The following is an 18,271-nucleotide window of genomic DNA, read 5'->3' as shown; positions in this document are numbered from 1 at the left end:
TAGGCGCTGAGTCAATTTAAAGCAGAACCATAAATCACCGGCGGCTCTTCTCATCCCCGAAAACATCGGGTCAAATTTCTTAACAGGCTTCTTTGGATAAACTGAGCCCAGGTTGGGGATCTTAACGGTTACTTTTACACCTGAAAAAATATTAAAAGTTGATAAAGTAGCATATTAACAGCGCTACAGCGGAAATTAGAACAGCATTTAGCTCTGGGCTTCCTGATATGTTGTGACGTATGTGCAAACGTAACTACGCAGTCGCTTACGTACCCGAACGTAAACCACGCAGTGACGTAGCAAGTGGTGTCCCAATCCCTAGGGAAGATTAAAACTCCGCCATCTGCTGGACGTCTGGAAGAACTACAACTATTAACATGTTTTCACGCAAACAGGAAACAGAATGATGTGATGATAATTAGACTTTTAAATTTACATTGTACACAGAGTAACAATGTTTTTGTAATCAGGGTTTATTTACAACTGATTAATTTTGTGTATTTGTGTTTTAATAAAACATGTGAACGTGTGTTTCTTATTGTAATGCTGTATTTATAAAAGGTTAAAACAAGAGAAAAAAACTGTTATACAGTATTCTAAGTAAAATATTCATAATCCCAGATGGAAACTGAGTTGTCATAGCAACAACAATACAGAAAAATATAAAACAACAAAGTATATTAAACACATCAGGAAACAGGAATACGATTCACTGTCCTCCTCATTTGAGGTCCCAAGCAGGAACTACAGGAAGCAACATTTATTCCTGCTGACATGGATACTGTTATATTCTGATATTATATTGATATTCTGGTACTTTAGTATCCATGACAACAGAGAGTTTAGAACAGGGGTCTGCAACCCAGAATGTTTTAGAGCCATATTGGACCAAAAACACAAAAAACAAATATGTCTGGAGCCACAAAAAATGAAAAGTCTTGTATCAGCCTTAGAATGAAAACAACACATGCTGCATGTTTCTATATTAGTTAGAACTGGGGGGAGATTTATTTTTTCATTATGCACTTTGAGAAGAAAGTCGAAATGTCGAGAAAAAAAGTCGAAACATTGAGGAAAGTCGAAATGTCAAGAAAAAAGTAAAAATGTCAAGAAAAAAGTAAAAATGTCGAGAAAAAGTAAAAACTTCGAGAAAAAGTTGAAATGTTATGAAAAAGTGGAAATGTCAAGAAAAAAGTACAAATGTCAAGTAAAAGTTGAAATGTTGAGAAAAAGTTTCGACTTTATTCTTGAAATTGTACTTCAACATTAATTTCGACTTTTTTCTCGACATTTCGCCTTTTTTCTCGAAGTGCACAATAAAAAAAAATCTTCTTCCTCTCAAATATTTTTTCTCCTGCATGGCCCTAATTCTCTTCCGTACAAATCTTCGTTAACAGAAATGTTGAAATGTAATTTTTATTGTACACATTTTTACAGCATTGAATAACATTCAGAATGTTTGTGTCATGTTTTCCCTCAGAAACCATATTAAAACAAAAGCCGCGGGTTGCCGACCCGGTTTAGAGTAAAGACATCTGAAAGTGATGACTGATTTTAAGTAAAACGGTGAAGAAGCAGACTCGAGCTGTAGCAACCCAAGATTTTGAAGGAACAGGCTTGGAGTGTTTCCAGACGGGTGTAGTTTATTTGAAGATTTGTGCATAGCACCAAAAACGTTGAACACCGTGAAAACCGTGACACAAAATGACACAGGTAAATTAGCCCACAACAGGCACACTCTATAAACAACAACTGCATATTAGCAGGCAATACAAATTACAGAATATATGAAATACTACACAAATCAATACAATATACAAATGAATCGTAGCTCGCTCCGCTGATCAAGGGTACTAAGGGGAATCCTTGGAAAGCTGCCACCAATACTGTTGCAAAAAGCTAGTTAGCCATTAACTTTGCTGGCTTCACAAACAAAAAACAGTCTTCTTTTAAATTAAAATTGCCGATAATTCTATCTCAAAAAACGGCACAAAAAGGCACACAATAACACTGTTAACCAAAAATGAGTCGGGTGAAACAAAATTAAACACTCATTAACAGTGGAGAGAAGATGTTAAAGATAAATTATTATAAGCTTTCTTTCTTGCTTCTATCTTTTTCGAGGTCTCGTCTTTCTCTGGGCTTGACCTGAAGCGTGCACGCGGGAGTTACAAGGCACGGGAAATTTAAAGCGACAGTGCTCAATTAACACAACACACGGCCACTTACACGAGCAGCTACCCAGATGTTGAAGGAAGACTCCATTTCAGTTTTGTGATTAAAATCATCAAGTTGTGATTACAGTAAATGCATTTATTTGCCCTCTAGTGGACACATAAATTACTGCATTAAAAACACTTATTTTCTCTCTAGTGGACATACAGATGGTTCCAGTTCCATGCGATGCCACTCACGCATGATTCTCACGAGATCTCATGTGAGAATCCCGTCTCTTGTTCGAGGGGGGAGGAGGGGGGGTCACCAGAGGCTGCAGTGTAGCCAAACACCCACCAGGGGCATCTGTGAGCAGGAAGACACCGCTCAGCCCACAGCAGCAGGGAGCCAGAATTATTATTATAATTGCGTGAATCTTGTATCCCGTGAGTGAAACAGCCATGTTAATTTAGCACCATCTGTATAAGTTTCTGCATTTAAATGCATTTATTTGTCCTCTAGTGGATATATAAATTACTGCATTTAAATGCATTTATTTGCCCTCTAAGGGACACATAAATTACTGAATTAAAATGTCTTATTTTCCCACTAGTGGTCATATAGTTTACTGCATTAAAAATATTTATTTGCCCTGTAGTGAACACATAAATTAGTGCATTTAAATGCATTTATTTCCCCTCTAGTGGACATATTAATTACTGCATTTACATGCATTTATTTGCCATCTAATGAACATATAAATTAGTGCATTAAAATTACTTATTTGCCCTCTAGTGGACATGTAAAATACTGCATTCAAATCATTTTATTTGCCCTCTAGTAGACATTTACATTACCTCATTAAAATTACTTATTTTCCCTCTAGTAGCCATATAAGTGAATGCATTTAAATGCATTTATTTGCCCTCTAGTGGACATTTAAATTACTGCATTTAAATGCATTTATTTGCCATCTAGTGGACACATAAGTTACTGCATTAAAATGATTTATTTGCCCTCTTGTGGAAATATGAATTACTGCATTTAAATGGATTGATTTGCCCTCTCGTTGACACATAAGTTACTGCATTTAAATACATTTATTTGCCCTCTAGTGGACATACTGCATTCAAGTGCATTTATTTGCCATCTAGTGGAAACATAAATTAGTGCACTGCATTTATTTTCCCTCTAGTAGACATATAATTTAATGCATTTAAATAAATGTATTTGCCCTCTAGTGGACACATAAGTTACTGCATTTAAATGCATTTATTTTCCCTCTAGTGGACATATAAATTACTGCATTTAAGTGCATTTATTTGCCCTCTAGTGGACACATAAGTTACTGCATTTAAATGCATGTTTTTGCCCTCTACTGGAGACATAAATTACTGCATTAAAATTTCTTATTTGCCCTTCACACGTGTGGTGGCAAAAATTGTTGTTCAAAAAGAATGTCAGGACACCTCAGCTGTCTTTCGAAGATTTAATGAAAAGAGGACAAACATTCAATTGAACGGAGCCACACAGTCCAACCGGTCACATGAACCGACAGTCCTGAGTGCGCTGAAGAAGATTATAGACAGGTTATTTTATACTCGGGAGCTGGAAAAGACAAAACATCACCCATCACCCTGGCAACCATGCCAGGCCACTGTGTCAAAGGAACATGACCTCGCATAGGAATGAAAACAGGCAACAGACAGTGTTATACCAAAATTTTCCATTACACACGCTTGCCCCCCAGTACCTGTCTGACCTCCTTCATCACCACACTCCCTCCCGGAACCTGCGGTCTTCAAACGCTGTTCTGCTCTCCATCCCCCGGACCAGACTGAAGACCTTTGGGGACAGAGCCTTCAGTGTTGCGGCCCCCACCCTCTGGAACTCTCTCCCTGCCGTAATCCGTGACTCCCCTTCTCTGGACAGTTTCAAAGCACAACTCAAAACCCACCTTTTCACCCTGGCCTTTCCCCATTAGTGCCCACTCCCTCTGTGGTTTTGTCCCGGTTGTGTTTCTGTTTTTGTTTTGTTTGTTCTTTCCTGGTTTTCTGTAAAGTGACCTTGGGTTTTGTGAAAGGCGCTATGTAAGTGCAAGTCATTATTATTATTATAGTGGGCACATCAATTACTGCATTAATATTACTAATTCTCTAGTGGACGCATAATTTACTGATTTACATGCATTTACATGCATTTACATGCATTTATTTGCCCTCTAGTGGACGCATAATTTACTGCATTTACATGCATTTATTTGCCATCTAGTGGACACATAAGTTACTGCATTTAAATGCATTTATTTGCCCTCTAGTGGACATATAAATTACTGCATTTAAATGCATTTATTTGCCCACTGGTGGACACAAATATTACTGCATGTAGATGCATGTATTTGCCCTCTAGTTGACACATAAATTAATGCATTTAAATGCATTTATTTGCCATCTAGTGGACACATAAATTACTGCATCTAAATGCATTTATTTGCCCTCTAGTGGACATATAAGTTACTGCATATACATGAATTTATTTGCCCTCTAGTGGACACAAAGATTACTGCATTTAAATGCATTTATTTGCCCTCTAATTGACATATTAATTACTGCATTTACATTAGGGTTGGGCATCGTTTGGATTTTAATGATTCCGATTCCGATTCTCAATTTCGATTCCTGTTCTGAACGATTCTCGATTCCGATTCTTTGAGGTGCAGGTCAACAGGTCACAAATATTTCACAAGATAATTTTTTTTCATTTGAAAACGCTTTTACACAGGCCATTTTTATTTATTCACACTGCCAGTTGACTTGATACAGTTTAATTTGGTTGCTGTACTGTAACTAGTGTATTCAAATACAAGGAGGGTCCCTAACTAACTGCTGAATTGCTAAAACACACAAGTTGGTAGCAGTCTAAAAGCAAAGAGCTGCACCCCAGGTGGAAAATAAAATAAAACAAACCCTGGAGCCAGGGGCGGAGCAGAGGTCCCAGCCTAGGGGGGGCGAAGCATTCTAGATGGGCCCTTGTGGCCTAAACATCTCCGTTAAAACATAGTCGCTAAAAAAAATCCCACAGATCAGGCCCTCTGACACACAACCACAGCACGCAGGCGACACGGTCAGAACCATTCACATGAGGTTCTAGCACCATGGATTTACCAGTCATTATGTCAAACCTAATTATAAGCCTAATGCAGACTTTAAGACATAAGTATCAAACTGGAGATAAAAATCAAATGACATCCAGTGATGTCTATGGAAGCCCATTTCCGCCAGTAAAAGAAAAAAATAAGATGAAATCTTAGCCTTAAAAATAAAAATATCCCGACGGTAAATCAAAATTATGACATAAAAAGTCATAATTTCAACTTTTGATCTCATAATTAAGACTTTCTATCTCATAATTTCGACTTTGCTTGATATATAAAGTTCTTATTTTTACCATCTGAGAAAATTAAATATAAGTGTGTGAATGAATAAATGAGACGTAAAATGTACATTTCTTTGTAGAAAGGCGCTTTATGAAATTAAGTCCATTTACCTATATTAATTTACAGCGCAGTCTTGCCACATCCAATATGGCGGCGACGTTGAAGTGTCGCAGCAGCTCCATGGGAGGAGGAGGATACATGTTGTTGTGATCGAACCTTATCACCTCGGGTTTGTTGATCGAGCTGGAAAAGTTAAAAAGGACACAAGACCGAGATAGCGTTTAAGAAGCCTCTGCAGAGGGAGAAGTCAGCCTACTCCGCTGAGTTCTGAGTTCTCTGTTCTGTGAGACTGGTTTTATTGCTTTTCAAAGGGGGAGGATGACCTCAGGTTTTATTGCTTGGTGACCCCCCTTATCTCGTGCCTGGTACAGAATGGTCCTTTCAGGGAAAAGTCAGAGTAAACTCACAATAAGCTCAGCACATACACACATTCAGTTCATCAGCACATGCAGTTTACACATTCAGTGTGGTTTTGAATTATTTTATTCAACAATGTCTATGGTTTTACCCAGAATCCCCTGCAGCAGCTCCATGGAAGGAGGAGGAGACATGTCTATGGTTTTACCCAGAATCCCCTGCAGCAGCTCCATGGAAGGATATTGATAGATGTCTATGGTGCTACCAACCAGGTGCTCTCCATTTATGTAGCTAAACTTGAGCTGCTTCGTTGGGAAGCAAAGTCCTTAGTAATGAGTCCTACAGACTCATTACTCCGGCACTTTAAAACCAACATGTTGTACATTTTTTCTTTTAATATTATTTGTTCTTTTGTATTGCACCAATCAGCACAACAAATTCCTTGTGTGTTAAACTACTTGGCAATGAATTTCTTTCTGATTCTGGTTCTGATTTCCACAAAGAACTTATATCAGTCTGCCTTCACCAATGCTGCCGTCGGGGCGTTTTATGGCACTTTTCCACTAGTATCTACTCAGCGCTTCTACTCGCCACGCCCCCGTCTTGCGCTTTTCCACTACGGGCCAAGACGGGTGGAGCCGTGCCAAGCAGATACTTTTTCTGTAACCATTCTGCCGAGGTTCTAAGCCGGCTGAGCCGGCCCTGCATCTGACGTCATCACTCTACACGCCACCGATTGGTCGGGGGCGGGGCCGTCAGACGTTTGAATCAGGAAGCGGGAGTCAGCGCGAGAGCGACTCGCGGCGATTTTATTATACAGCGCAAACGTCTGTTTGGTGATCCAACTCTGAGGTGCAGATGTTCATAAACCTGGTGGCTGACGAGCGAATTAAAAAAGAGATGTAGATAAGTTGATAAGGTTGATAAGGAACGATCAGATCCACCAGGAGCTCTGTTTTCTTCTCAGCTGCTCGCGGCTCCAGATGATTTTCTGATCAGCGCCGACACGAACAAAGGGGTTGCACAATCGAGTACGTCACAGCAGCTTCACCACAACCCGCCCACTTCTCACCTGGCTGTGGAAAAACAAACGGGGACAAAGTGGGTGGAGCCGGGACGATGCGTGACGAGCCGTCCTGAGGCAAGTCGGGCTGAATAGGTAATAGTGGAAAAGCGCCATTAGAAATGTAAATCCCCCGTTCACTGAACCGACAACTTTCACATGCTCCTCCATTTCCACTTCTCTTCTACCGGATATAATTCATCAGGATCAGACTGGATTCATTAAACAGAGACAGACACACAACAACATTAGGCGGACATAACATATCTTGTAAAATACCACCAGAAAACGGTTAGAAGTAATAATATTGGGATTAGATGCGGAAAAGGCTTTTGATTTTGTCAGGTGGGACTTTTTATATATATGGCTCTGGAGTGATTCGTTTCCATAAAACATTTATAAAATGTAAAAACAAAAACAGAAAACATGTGAGAGGCAACACAAGAAGGAGCAAAACTCTTTGAATTTTACCACCACCTTTTTATTTCTTTTTTTGGTCTTTGGATACAGAACAAACAATAAAAATGATAAAGAAAAGTAAAAGCGTGAATAAACAGTGACATGTTTCAGCTTCAACTGAACTGTAACAGACACTCCTGTTTCAAAACACCAGAAAAGGTAAACTACTGCTAAAAAAAGCACCTGGAAGTTTCTCTGAGAACCTTTCTGAGAAGAAGGACTGAACTTGTGTTCCAGATGAATCATTCAATGATCGTTGCACGACTGCAGATTAAAGTCTTGCTGAGCAGGGAATGTATGTAATAAATGATAAATGTCATTTTATGCAGACGACACCCCACTAAATCTTTCCGGTCTAAAAGTCTGTCCACCTTAAGAAGCTGACAGTTTTGCGGTTCATGCAGCGAGTATCTCTGTCCCTGGACATCAAAACACTCAGCTCTACAGTTTGTGGTTCAGTCTGTTGGACTGAATTGATCTGTACTTAATTAGACTATAATGAACTGGTCTGTGTTTACTGTAAAGTGTCCTAAAACTAAGAAAAACTTTTATTACTACCCTTTTTAATAGTTTCACCCTGAAAACCACGTTTCTAAAAGCTGATTAATATGAAGGTATTGATTAATTGGACATGATAATCAATCTCATATCTGATTAATATCTGATTCTTAATAAGACTATAATGAATTGGTCTGTGTTTACCGTAAAGTGTCCTAAAAGTGACAAGAACTTGTATTACTACCCTTTTTTATAGTTTCACCCTGAACACCACCTTCATAAAAGCTGATTAATATGAAGGTATTGATTAAAAGGACAATCAATCTCATATCTGATTAATATCTGATTCTTAATTGGACTATAATGAACTGGTCTGTGTTTACCATAAAGTGTCCGAAAACTTAGAAGAACTTGTATTACTACCCTTTTTAATAGTTTCACCCTGAACACCACCTTCGTAAAAGCTGATTAATATGAAGGTATTGATTAATAGGACATGATAATCAATCTAATATCTGATTAATATCTGATTCTACCTGGATGTTAGAATGTAGATTTGGTTTAAATCAAATGTAACACACACACTTCCCTTCACCAATTACGACTAAAAGAGATAAAAGAGGGTCTGTGACATGTGTCTGATGACAGTTTGGTCCTGTTATCATAATTCTGTATCTTTCGTTGCTGCTTTTTGTTGCTTTACGAGTTAACAAAACGTCATGGCAGCAGCAGGATCTGAGCTCTTCCTTTCACACGTCCGTGATCAGGATCAGGACCAGACACGAGTCGGGGATCCAGTCGGGGGTCGGTAGCCTGTCAGTCAGTCCGTATCACCGTGGTAACCACCTGTGAAGACAGTCAGATGAAAATGTGACAATACAAACCCTCCAGTCTTCTTCAAATCTCTCTGGCTTCTTTTCAATCACTCATCCTCCTTTTCTGTGACTATAAACCCATTGTTGTCCCTGATCTGTGACTGTCAGGCTGCAATAATGATTATAATCATCTTATCTGAACCACGCATGCTTTTGTCTGATTTTACAGCTCAGGTCAGTCTGGTCTTCTTGAAGCATACAAACACCACTGAAAGTCAGCACACAAAACGAATAAATGTCCTTACAAGTTGCACAACGATGTCACCACCAGCAGAGACTCACCTATTTAATCCATGCCATGCTGATGAAGGCGGGAGCCACAGCTCTGCGAGTTGACCTGCCATATCTGTATTTGGACAAGGCAGATCTGCGCTTTCTAACCGGTCCCGGCACAGGGACTCCCCCAGAACAATCCTGGAAGTTAGAGATGGAGAGACTTTAGACGACAAACATTGATTATTTTATTTGGAGTGAAGTTGCTTACAGCAAAACTTGGCCTTTTGTGTCCTTTAGATTAACTTTTATTATTTTCTGAATCTTGATAATTAAGTGATATCAAGACTCACTTATACACTAAACAGGATTTGGGGAGAATGAAGGTCGTCTGACTTTATCTGTTGCAGCTGAGCGCCTTGTGTGTTCAGTGATGCCTTCACTACAACTTTAAAGGTGAACGCAATGAAGTCATTTAAATTAATAGTAGGAACAAAACCAATCAGCAGTGATGGGGAATGAATTAAAAGTCTCACATGTGAGATCAGGAGAAAAATAAATGGAGACAAAGTTCATATAAGTGAACTTAGTATAAAAGGGTTTGTTTTAAAAACGTCTGAAATAAGATGAAGGTTAGAGTAAATGAAAAGACTCTGTGGGGAATTGTGAGGAAAGAGTCAGATCCTCCACCTATGAATCGGAATCATCTTCTGCAGGACGTGAAACTGATTTCTGGGCAGATTTGATACTTTTGTGCTGCTGTCAGCTTGAAATGTTTGATTTGAAAAGTCTGTAATCTGTAACAGAGTGATATATCTCCAGTAATCATCTGAAAGGGGATCCAGCTCCCCCGTCTGTAGAAAACCCCTCAGATGACCGTAGTTGGAGCATTATTCAACGTTTCAAGACACAGTCTGGTTCAGTCTGTCATTTAAGCAGAATTAAACCACCAAGTTTAGAAGCCTGCAGCAAGGCTTACCGGCATGCAGGTGTTGCTGCCTTGGAGGCACAGGTGGAGTTTGCAGTGCAGGTAGAGCCCACTAGAGCTGTCCGTGAACTCAAACATGCGGAAAGAGAAATAGTTGGAAGTTCCTTCTCCGTTTCCCTCCACCTGCACCGTTGAGTCATCGTTGTTTGCACAGCTGTCCAAAAACAAGAAAACACCCTTTGGTCAGCAGTGGCCAACAGTGAGCAGAACGATCGTCCATGAATCCGCCCGAGGGAGTCGCAGAACACGACTTACCCGTCCTGGATCAGGTTGTTTCTCGGAACGCTATTGGACATTTGCTGGCCGGTGGCCCAGCAGGAGTCGGTCACCATGGCGACCAAGTTTTCATCCAGCCCGTCGCTCGTCAGCTCCACCCAGATCCTCTGGTCCAGCATCACATCGGTGGTGGAGTCCACGGCTTTTGTGCGTTGGGCGTCCGTGTAGGCTTTCATCATCACCGTGTAACTAAAAGCCTCAGATCTGACCACTTGGGAGATGTAGCTGCAGAGCAAACACAAGCACAACGTCAGCCCGTCGGCCTCACAAACCAGCCGACAACAGAAATAGAACCGAACCAGCAGCCGGGACACACCTGTCCCTGATTCTGAAGCCCACGGTCCCGATTCCTGGACGAGTGTGGACGCAGGAGACGTCCATCTTCAACTGGCTGTGGTGAGTGACGACATCGGAGGAGAGGCTGGTCGGGGTTTTGATGGTGTTCTTGTACACCACTTGGCCGTTGGCTTCCTGCAGGATCACATTCAGATGTTTGAGTGAAGGGGATCAGTTATGTTTCCACCTCCGTCATGTTGAATTCATCTAGTCTGTAATGAACTTGGAGCCGCTTCTACCTGTATGTGACGACCCAGATGTAGAAGCCACCTGCAGCCACTAGAGGGCCCCGGAGCTCCCCTTTCATTTACATATTCAGTATTTAGCTAAATAAAGAACCTGGTTTATTTGTAGACACCTAAATGCAAACATTAGAGAACTGCACTTTGAAATACCTAAATTATTCCTCAGATGTGTCGTCTGTTTGGGATCTAAGAGTGTTTTCTTGATTATGAATCCAGAATTTTTCAACCACACTTTGTTTTTATTTCAAAAGGCCTTCGTACATTGTTGTGCTAGCGTAGCTAGCGTCAGCAGGATTTATGTCAGTTACTGTATCTGGGTTTATTTTTGTAGCTCAGCTTGAATGTTAAAGTTGTACAGGTCCCTAAATGTGACAACCAACATGACTGCAAACATCTGTAGATCCTAAAGTGGAGGAGCCAGAGAAGAAGCCCAGCTGTGGCTGAAGGAGACTGTGGAGAGGGAACCCACCTCCAACTCCGTCCCGCAGTTGTTGTTGTCGAAGTTGAAGGTCACCATGTGGCTGTCCTCGTCCATCTCACCCTTGCACATATCGTCGTTGAGGTGTAAGGTGGAGTAGCTGAAACCTTTCTCCTCCAGGAGGCAATTCACCAGAGAGACTGAAGCAGAGTCACCTGTGCAGACCGTCGGATCACCTGAACATGAGAATATTGTGTTAAAAGAACAGTTCAATGTTGTTCTCCAATCCCTCGCTCCTGTTTGGTTGTTATAAAAGCTGCATTACCCAGAGCGCCTGACTCTCTGTAACTGGAGGCAAAAATGGCTCTACAGAGGCAGGTGGGGCTACCGATGACCAGTCCGCAGAACTCATGATCACTGCAGGGACTGTCTTCACAAACGATCTGAGGCGTAGCTGCAGGGGGCACAATGTTAGTTCAATCACGTTACTAATTATAACATGAATAAAAGGGAAAAGACGCATATGAGTTTTGATGCAGATGGCTGAGTCTTACAGCACTGCTCGTTGGACCTCCATTCCCCCAGTTGGATGTTCATCAGGCTGCAGGCTCTGGCGTAGGCCTCCAGGAACTGACACATGAGGGCGTCCTCATCAGGATAGTTACACATGGTGTCCTTGCAGGCAGTTATGTAGGGCTCTGGGGTGACGGCGGCGTGACATGTGATAAAAGTTTCATCCATCAGGATGTTGCAGCTGCTCCAACAGAGAAGATGAGAGAGAATGTGAGGTTTATCTTCCATCTGATGTCACATGACCCAACAGGAGATTAATAGGAAATGTAGATCAGATCTTCACATAGACCGAATGTCCCGCTGCCTGGAAAAATGTGCTCACCGTCTCCTCATCTCGTCACAGTTGTCTGTCAGGTCACTGGTTTCTGGGGGCATATTCTGACAGCTAGGGGGCGACAAACACCAGGAAATCAGGAGCGCCTCAGCTCTGGTTGTTTCCATACCACACACACTGTATTTCTGCAAATCATTGATCAGACAGCGTCAGAGTCGCTCAGAGGGACATGGTACCTGCCGGACTCGGTCTGGTTGCTTGAAGTTGCTTTGTCTTCGCCTCCACACAAACCACCTGGTATATAATTATTTATTCCTGAAATAGTACAAGAAAGAACGTGTCAGAAGAGCACGAACATTCAGACTCACTAAAGTAAACCATATGTCCTGAGTGACAGCTTTAACTTGATACCTGTAGGATGCAGCTGCGCAGTGTTTCCATCAAAGAACAGAGTAAAGTATTTGCCCCAGCTCAGAAACAGTTTGGCAGTGACTCCAGCTTCGGTCTTGGAGAGTTCAACATTCTCAATGATCTTAACTGAGCTGGTGAGCTCCACCACTTCACCGCCCACCTGCATCACAGTGGAGGTGAAAGGTGAAGGACACAAATGAGTTCACAAATGTGGTTCTAATGTGACCGTGTGGAACGATGAGAGCAGAGAACATGAGGAGGATTTCTGATAAAACCCCGGTCTGGATGCAGGACTGTGCTCGTAGACGGCTCACCTTGACTCTCCCACCTTGTTCCAGGAGAACCGTAATATCAGTGTCTTTCAGTGTCACACTGTCCAGAAAGCTCACATCGGTGCGACGCCGGTCCTTGTAGCTGGCCAGGACTTCAAAATCTTCGTAGGATTCTTTATCTGACATCAGAGAGTACGTGCAGCGATCCTTCACAGAGGTGACGTCGCCGTGGAGGTCGATCACAGTGGGTCCGGTCAAAGTGCAGATGTTCGGTTGGCACCTGATGGAGAAGGAGCACAAACATCATGAGCTGCTGTTGAGGAACGTGTCCACCAGGAGGTTCTATCTCCCTGAAAACAGGGACCATCAGCAGCTTTATATGAGCAGTAAGTACTTTATTTGTTCCTAATTCATACGAGTATTTATTGAAGGTACTTGTGGGAATCATTTATCTTCTCTGTGTACTGATCTCCATTTCTTCAGAGGTGGAACTCACTGATGAGATCAACCAACACCTCCATCTGCTGCTGCTTCACCACAACAGTGTCTTCTAAAGAGACTACGATGCTCACTGAATCTCTGCTCAATAACATTTGATTTTTTTTCACAGTCAGAATACTTACTTGCCATCATCAACATCACAATATTGATTTTCAGCACAATCTTCAGTCGTCAAGACGCTGACAGAACTGCAAAAGTGGCATTTACTAAGAACGGCCTCCCCCTCTCCGGCGCTGATAAAATCACCTGAGGAGAAAAGGGATGTTTGCATTAATTTAAAAAAGCTCCCCGGACGAAAACACAAACTAACCAACAATTAAATATCTGACTCACAGAACCGTACATGTTATTTTGAGCCAACATTTACCAACCTGAATCGGCTCTGCATCCACTGATGTCTTTGAAGTTGATTAAGGAGGTAGAAGAAACTCCAATGCTGTCTAATTCGTTATTGTTGACTTTAAACTTAAGGGACTAAACGGGAACAAACACAATCAATTAATCACAACCGTGAAGCTGAATCAACAGATTTGAGACAAAAGTTTCAACTTTCATTCAGAAAGTAATTTGTTATAATCTACTGTTAACTGCAGTGGAAAGAAGACCAAATAAATCTAAAGAGTCTAATCTAAAGGGTCAACTTTAGATTAGACCTTATTATTCACATGTTCTTCATGCATCATTTTAAAAGACTGTGAAACTGTTTATTCACACAACTCACATAAGAATTATATGTGTTGGTGGCATCGATCTGAAGTCCCAGAACTGTTCGGGTCTCGTATTGCACAAGAAACACAATTATCTGAAACGAGTGAAGAGAGAGTTTGATCTGTGTTTCAGGAAGCAGGTCACAGTTTCTTCTTTTTAGCTTTGTGTAAATATTAAACAGTGGAAACTAAAAATATTTAATAAGTGTGATAAAAGTTTTAACCAAACAACAATACTCACCGGTTCCCTATTATTGGAATGATAACTAATTTTCACATGGCACTTCATTCCTTCTCCTGTAATAGGTATTTTATTTCTCACTACTTCGGTCCCAAGATCCATCAGTAGTCTTGAAGTTTCTGAAGTAACATCTCCAGAACTTAGAGGAGCTGTAATACAGTCGTCGTCGTCGTAACCGTTGAAACAGAGATTAATGTTGTCCGTGTCCTTGCTTAACTGTTGAAAATCAAAAACACAAATCAAGAAGTTTCGTCTTAAAGTTTCCTGCAGAGACTAATTTGATTCATGTCTGCTGCACAAAACTGAACAGTCCTGCAAGTGAGAGATTTACTTTCAAACATGTTGATAACTGAAGGACACGCCTCCGGCTGATGTGAGGGGAGTTGGTTGTAGTTTTGTGGAGTTGAATACAGGACTGTCTCAGAAAATTTGAATATTGTGATAAAGCTCTTTATTTTCTGTAATGCAATTAAAAAAACAAACAGTTTAAGATTAAGATTCCCAGAATATTGTAATTTTTCGAGATAGGATATTTGAGTTTTCTTAAGCTGTAAACCATAATCAGCAATATTAAAATAATAAAAGGCTTGCAATATTTCAGTTGATTTGTAATGAATCCAGAATGTATGACATTTTTGTTTTTGTAATTGCATTACAGAAAATCACCATATTCAAATTTTCTGAGACAGTCCTGTAGATGTGTGGTGATCGTAGGACCTTCATGGGTGGAAATATGTGCATGCGGCAGTTTGAGCATCTTTAATCTCTAATGAGACGTGGTTTCAACTCTGAATCCCCGATGTTACAAAAGAATGGATGAATCAGCGTTTACTGTATGAACTATTTTTATTTTTCTGATGTAACTTGAACTCGTTTCCTTAGCAACAGTTACGATCTTTACATTCCCCGCTGTCATTTTATGACGAGTTAAGACTTGAGAAAATTCATGTCTAAAAAAACGTTTTAAATAATTTCATATGGAGATTATCTGTATATAAGTTTAAAAATGTAAACTTGATGCAACAGTTGAACCTGACATTTAATTTTTGATGATTTGAGATGCACTTAAGTGATTTAAGTAATTTTTATTTGTTTTGTCTGAACGACATGTGTAGAATGGCTTTTTTGAGAGCGTTCATTTGTATGAGAGACGTGTTGGGATCTGATGGCGAGCCAGTAGTCAGTAGACTGGCCAGCTGCTGCAGGATTGGCAGGGAGATCGTCTTGATCTCAGGATTTCCCAGCTAAGAAAATACACCTACACTTACACCTACCCGGGTAGTGTACATGAGACACGGAACAGCACAAGGAACCACAAAAGAACAATTACCAGTACAATAAGAACTGAACAAGTGTTAGAACGGAATTATTCTTTATTTTATTTTATCTCTGAAGAAAAGAGCTCTATTTTATTTTGGGTTGTATTTTTCCAGTCACTGTAATTGTGATAATATATATATACTATATTTTGTGTGTTTTGTTACGGTAATAAAATTGTCAGTTGTTTACTATAACCATATTATTTTTTGCTCCTGAGAAGCCAGGTCTTAGTAGCCTATACTCTTTTGCAGTTTTCTAAGTACAAGTGCTACAACTACTTTTATTGTTCTGATGTAACTTGAACTAGTTTCCTTAGCAACAGTTACGATCTTTACATTCCCACTGTTATCTGCTTGTTAAATCTGGACGCCAACAGGTGGAGGATTAAAAAGTGCCAAGTTAATTTTCATCCTACTCACGTAGAGAGCGTCGTATTTCTTCCCATAGTAGGTGATGGGACATAACATCATGTTGTACGTATATGGCAGAGGAGAAGTCTCAGAACCTTCACAGACGGAGACACAAACAGGAATGGGTCTGAGTCTGAGTAAACAAGTAAAGCTGCAGAAACAAAACTGAGATGATCCGAGGACATGCAGATGGATGAGATGGAAACAAGTTAAATGTGAGAAAATAAAGTTAAACTCTAGCTAACAGAGTAAACCTTCACGTTTATTCTGTTGATGTTAGATGAAGTGGAACTGCAGGAAGGAAAGAAGACATTTATTAACTAACACCAAACACAAAGGTACAAGAAAAACCTCAATATCTGACTTTAGAAATGGAAAACCTTTTGAAGGAAACGGAAATACAATTTTTTAGACTTTCTTAAGTCTGTTATAATAAAAATGTCTTTAAAATGTTTGAACATTCCTGTGAAAAACTAAAATGTATTGCCATAACTTTGCAAATGTTGAACAAACCCTGAATATTTATGTATTACAATAACTCAGATTTTTCTATTTTTATTAACATAAATTGAAAGAAAGACTCTTGGATCACAAGACAGATGTTATATATCTGAGTAAAAGTTTAAAATCTCCACAGTGAAAGACTTTATGCTCAAATATCATGAAATGAACAGTCATTTTATTTCTTCTCCAAAAGCTGCACATAGAGGTTGGTCTTGTATCTGTATCGCCCCCTAGTGGATTCAGAGGTTTGATGCGTCTACATCACAAACATCTGGCTGCAACAGTCACATCCGGCTCTTTTAAGAACGCTGGACCAATGATAGATAATATATGAAGTAGCTACATTTACTGTGGGATGCTGACAAACTTTAGCAGAAGTTGACTTTCTCAATGTAAGAATAGTTGCTTTACCGGAGGACTTGTAGGACTTTTACTGAAGGGAAGTGTTGAACATTTCTGTCTCCAGCAGTAGGCGAGTGTCTGACTTACCTGTCAGGGCCAGGAGCCAGCTCAGGTAGAACAGGGGAAGGAGCATGTTGGAGGGGGCGGATCAGCCGACAGAGAGCTGTTGGAAGAAAAAAACCAACTCACTGCATCTTTCTGTCAGATGGAGAGTGAAGGTCAGTGATGGTCAGATACTGAATTGTTCAGCAGCCAGAACAAATACGATCAATCGCAGCTGCACAGTTTTGATCTGAACGTCACACTCAGACATCTTAAACTGCTTTTGGCAAATCATTTGTAGACGGACGACAGTTAGAGCAGTGAAGAACTGACTTTCTGAACTCAGAAACTGTAAAACACATTAATGTTGGTGTGAAACAAACCTGTGTTCCCAATGAAGGTGTGAACCTCTTGTTTCTGCAGGAAATAAGAACACCGACATTAGTTAATTGCAGCACTTCATAAAAACCACATCGGACAAAAATTAGCCCTGTGGGACATATTTAACCTTTCTACACTCTGATCCTGGTTAGAAAATGATTTCTTGGTCCAGTAAGCTGCTGGTAAAGAAGTCTAACCCACTAACTTGTTTAAGTCAACTTTCAGCTGCCTCACCTTCTGCAGCTCTGATGAAGATGATGATTTTGCAGCCGTTGTTCCCGCTGGTCTTGATGGAGGATGCCGCTCTGCCTCTCCGTCTCTGCCTGTCTGTTTTTATGTCGGTCAGCGCTCCTTTCCACGCCCTAAAGAAGTGACGAGGAAGTTGAGTGCACTGCGAAGTCGCCTGGTGGGAACCGCCCTCTGCTGATGAATGTGCCACCAGTATCTCGTAACCAAAGCTGAAGGAGATAAGATGTCCAACTGGTGGTCATTATTAAAAACCTCCACAATATCTACAGGGCACACCGACTGGACCGTGTCCATGCAGGACCTTCCATGTTTGATCAGCTGCTACAAAGGCTTTTTTTAATACGTCTAAATACTGTTTTAAGTTATTTCCTTGTTCCTGCTACATTCCTCCACACGGGAGGAATTGCCTCAGGCCAGGTATGTACGGTGAATGGTTTTGATGACAGCTTTTGTTTTCTGCAATTACTGTTTGGCAGATTTGCATATTGGCACTGGAACATTGTGTAAGTCATTGGGGTAATAGTTATTTATAGTTTAGGCTACTGAGTAAAACAGAAATGACACCCTTTTTGGAGTCTTTGGATGGTGGCTTGAGACTGGCCCTTT

At 40.6% G+C, this 18,271-nt stretch overlaps 1 protein-coding gene across 1 annotated transcript in view; it reads right to left on the bottom strand.

Moving 5' to 3' along the window:
- Nucleotides 1–17,734, bottom strand: part of LOC133420883 (alpha-tectorin-like) — a 31,413-nt gene extending 13,679 nt beyond the window's left edge. Inside the window, exons 1-18 of the mRNA XM_061710763.1 lie at nucleotides 17,651–17,734; nucleotides 17,419–17,452; nucleotides 17,081–17,156; nucleotides 16,097–16,182; nucleotides 14,358–14,573; nucleotides 14,131–14,211; nucleotides 13,781–13,883; nucleotides 13,532–13,655; nucleotides 12,951–13,188; nucleotides 12,637–12,796; nucleotides 12,462–12,540; nucleotides 12,274–12,336; nucleotides 11,933–12,132; nucleotides 11,704–11,832; nucleotides 11,430–11,614; nucleotides 10,696–10,850; nucleotides 10,359–10,604; nucleotides 10,095–10,257 (exon numbers count right to left, since the gene is read on the bottom strand). Coding sequence (XP_061566747.1) covers nucleotides 10,095–10,257; nucleotides 10,359–10,604; nucleotides 10,696–10,850; nucleotides 11,430–11,614; nucleotides 11,704–11,832; nucleotides 11,933–12,132; nucleotides 12,274–12,336; nucleotides 12,462–12,540; nucleotides 12,637–12,796; nucleotides 12,951–13,188; nucleotides 13,532–13,655; nucleotides 13,781–13,883; nucleotides 14,131–14,211; nucleotides 14,358–14,573; nucleotides 16,097–16,182; nucleotides 17,081–17,126 — 2,274 coding nt within the window. The 5' untranslated portion in view covers nucleotides 17,127–17,156; nucleotides 17,419–17,452; nucleotides 17,651–17,734. The remainder of the gene's footprint in view (nucleotides 1–10,094; nucleotides 10,258–10,358; nucleotides 10,605–10,695; nucleotides 10,851–11,429; nucleotides 11,615–11,703; nucleotides 11,833–11,932; nucleotides 12,133–12,273; nucleotides 12,337–12,461; nucleotides 12,541–12,636; nucleotides 12,797–12,950; nucleotides 13,189–13,531; nucleotides 13,656–13,780; nucleotides 13,884–14,130; nucleotides 14,212–14,357; nucleotides 14,574–16,096; nucleotides 16,183–17,080; nucleotides 17,157–17,418; nucleotides 17,453–17,650) is intronic.
- Between the last annotated feature and the right edge of the window lie 537 nt (nucleotides 17,735–18,271).

The sequence above is a fragment of the Cololabis saira genome, chromosome 20 (genome assembly GCF_033807715.1).
Source record: "Cololabis saira isolate AMF1-May2022 chromosome 20, fColSai1.1, whole genome shotgun sequence".
NCBI lineage: Eukaryota > Metazoa > Chordata > Actinopteri > Beloniformes > Belonidae > Cololabis > Cololabis saira.
The sequence above is the reverse complement of the archived record's forward strand: the minus strand, read 5'-3'. Positions and strand labels throughout refer to the sequence as shown.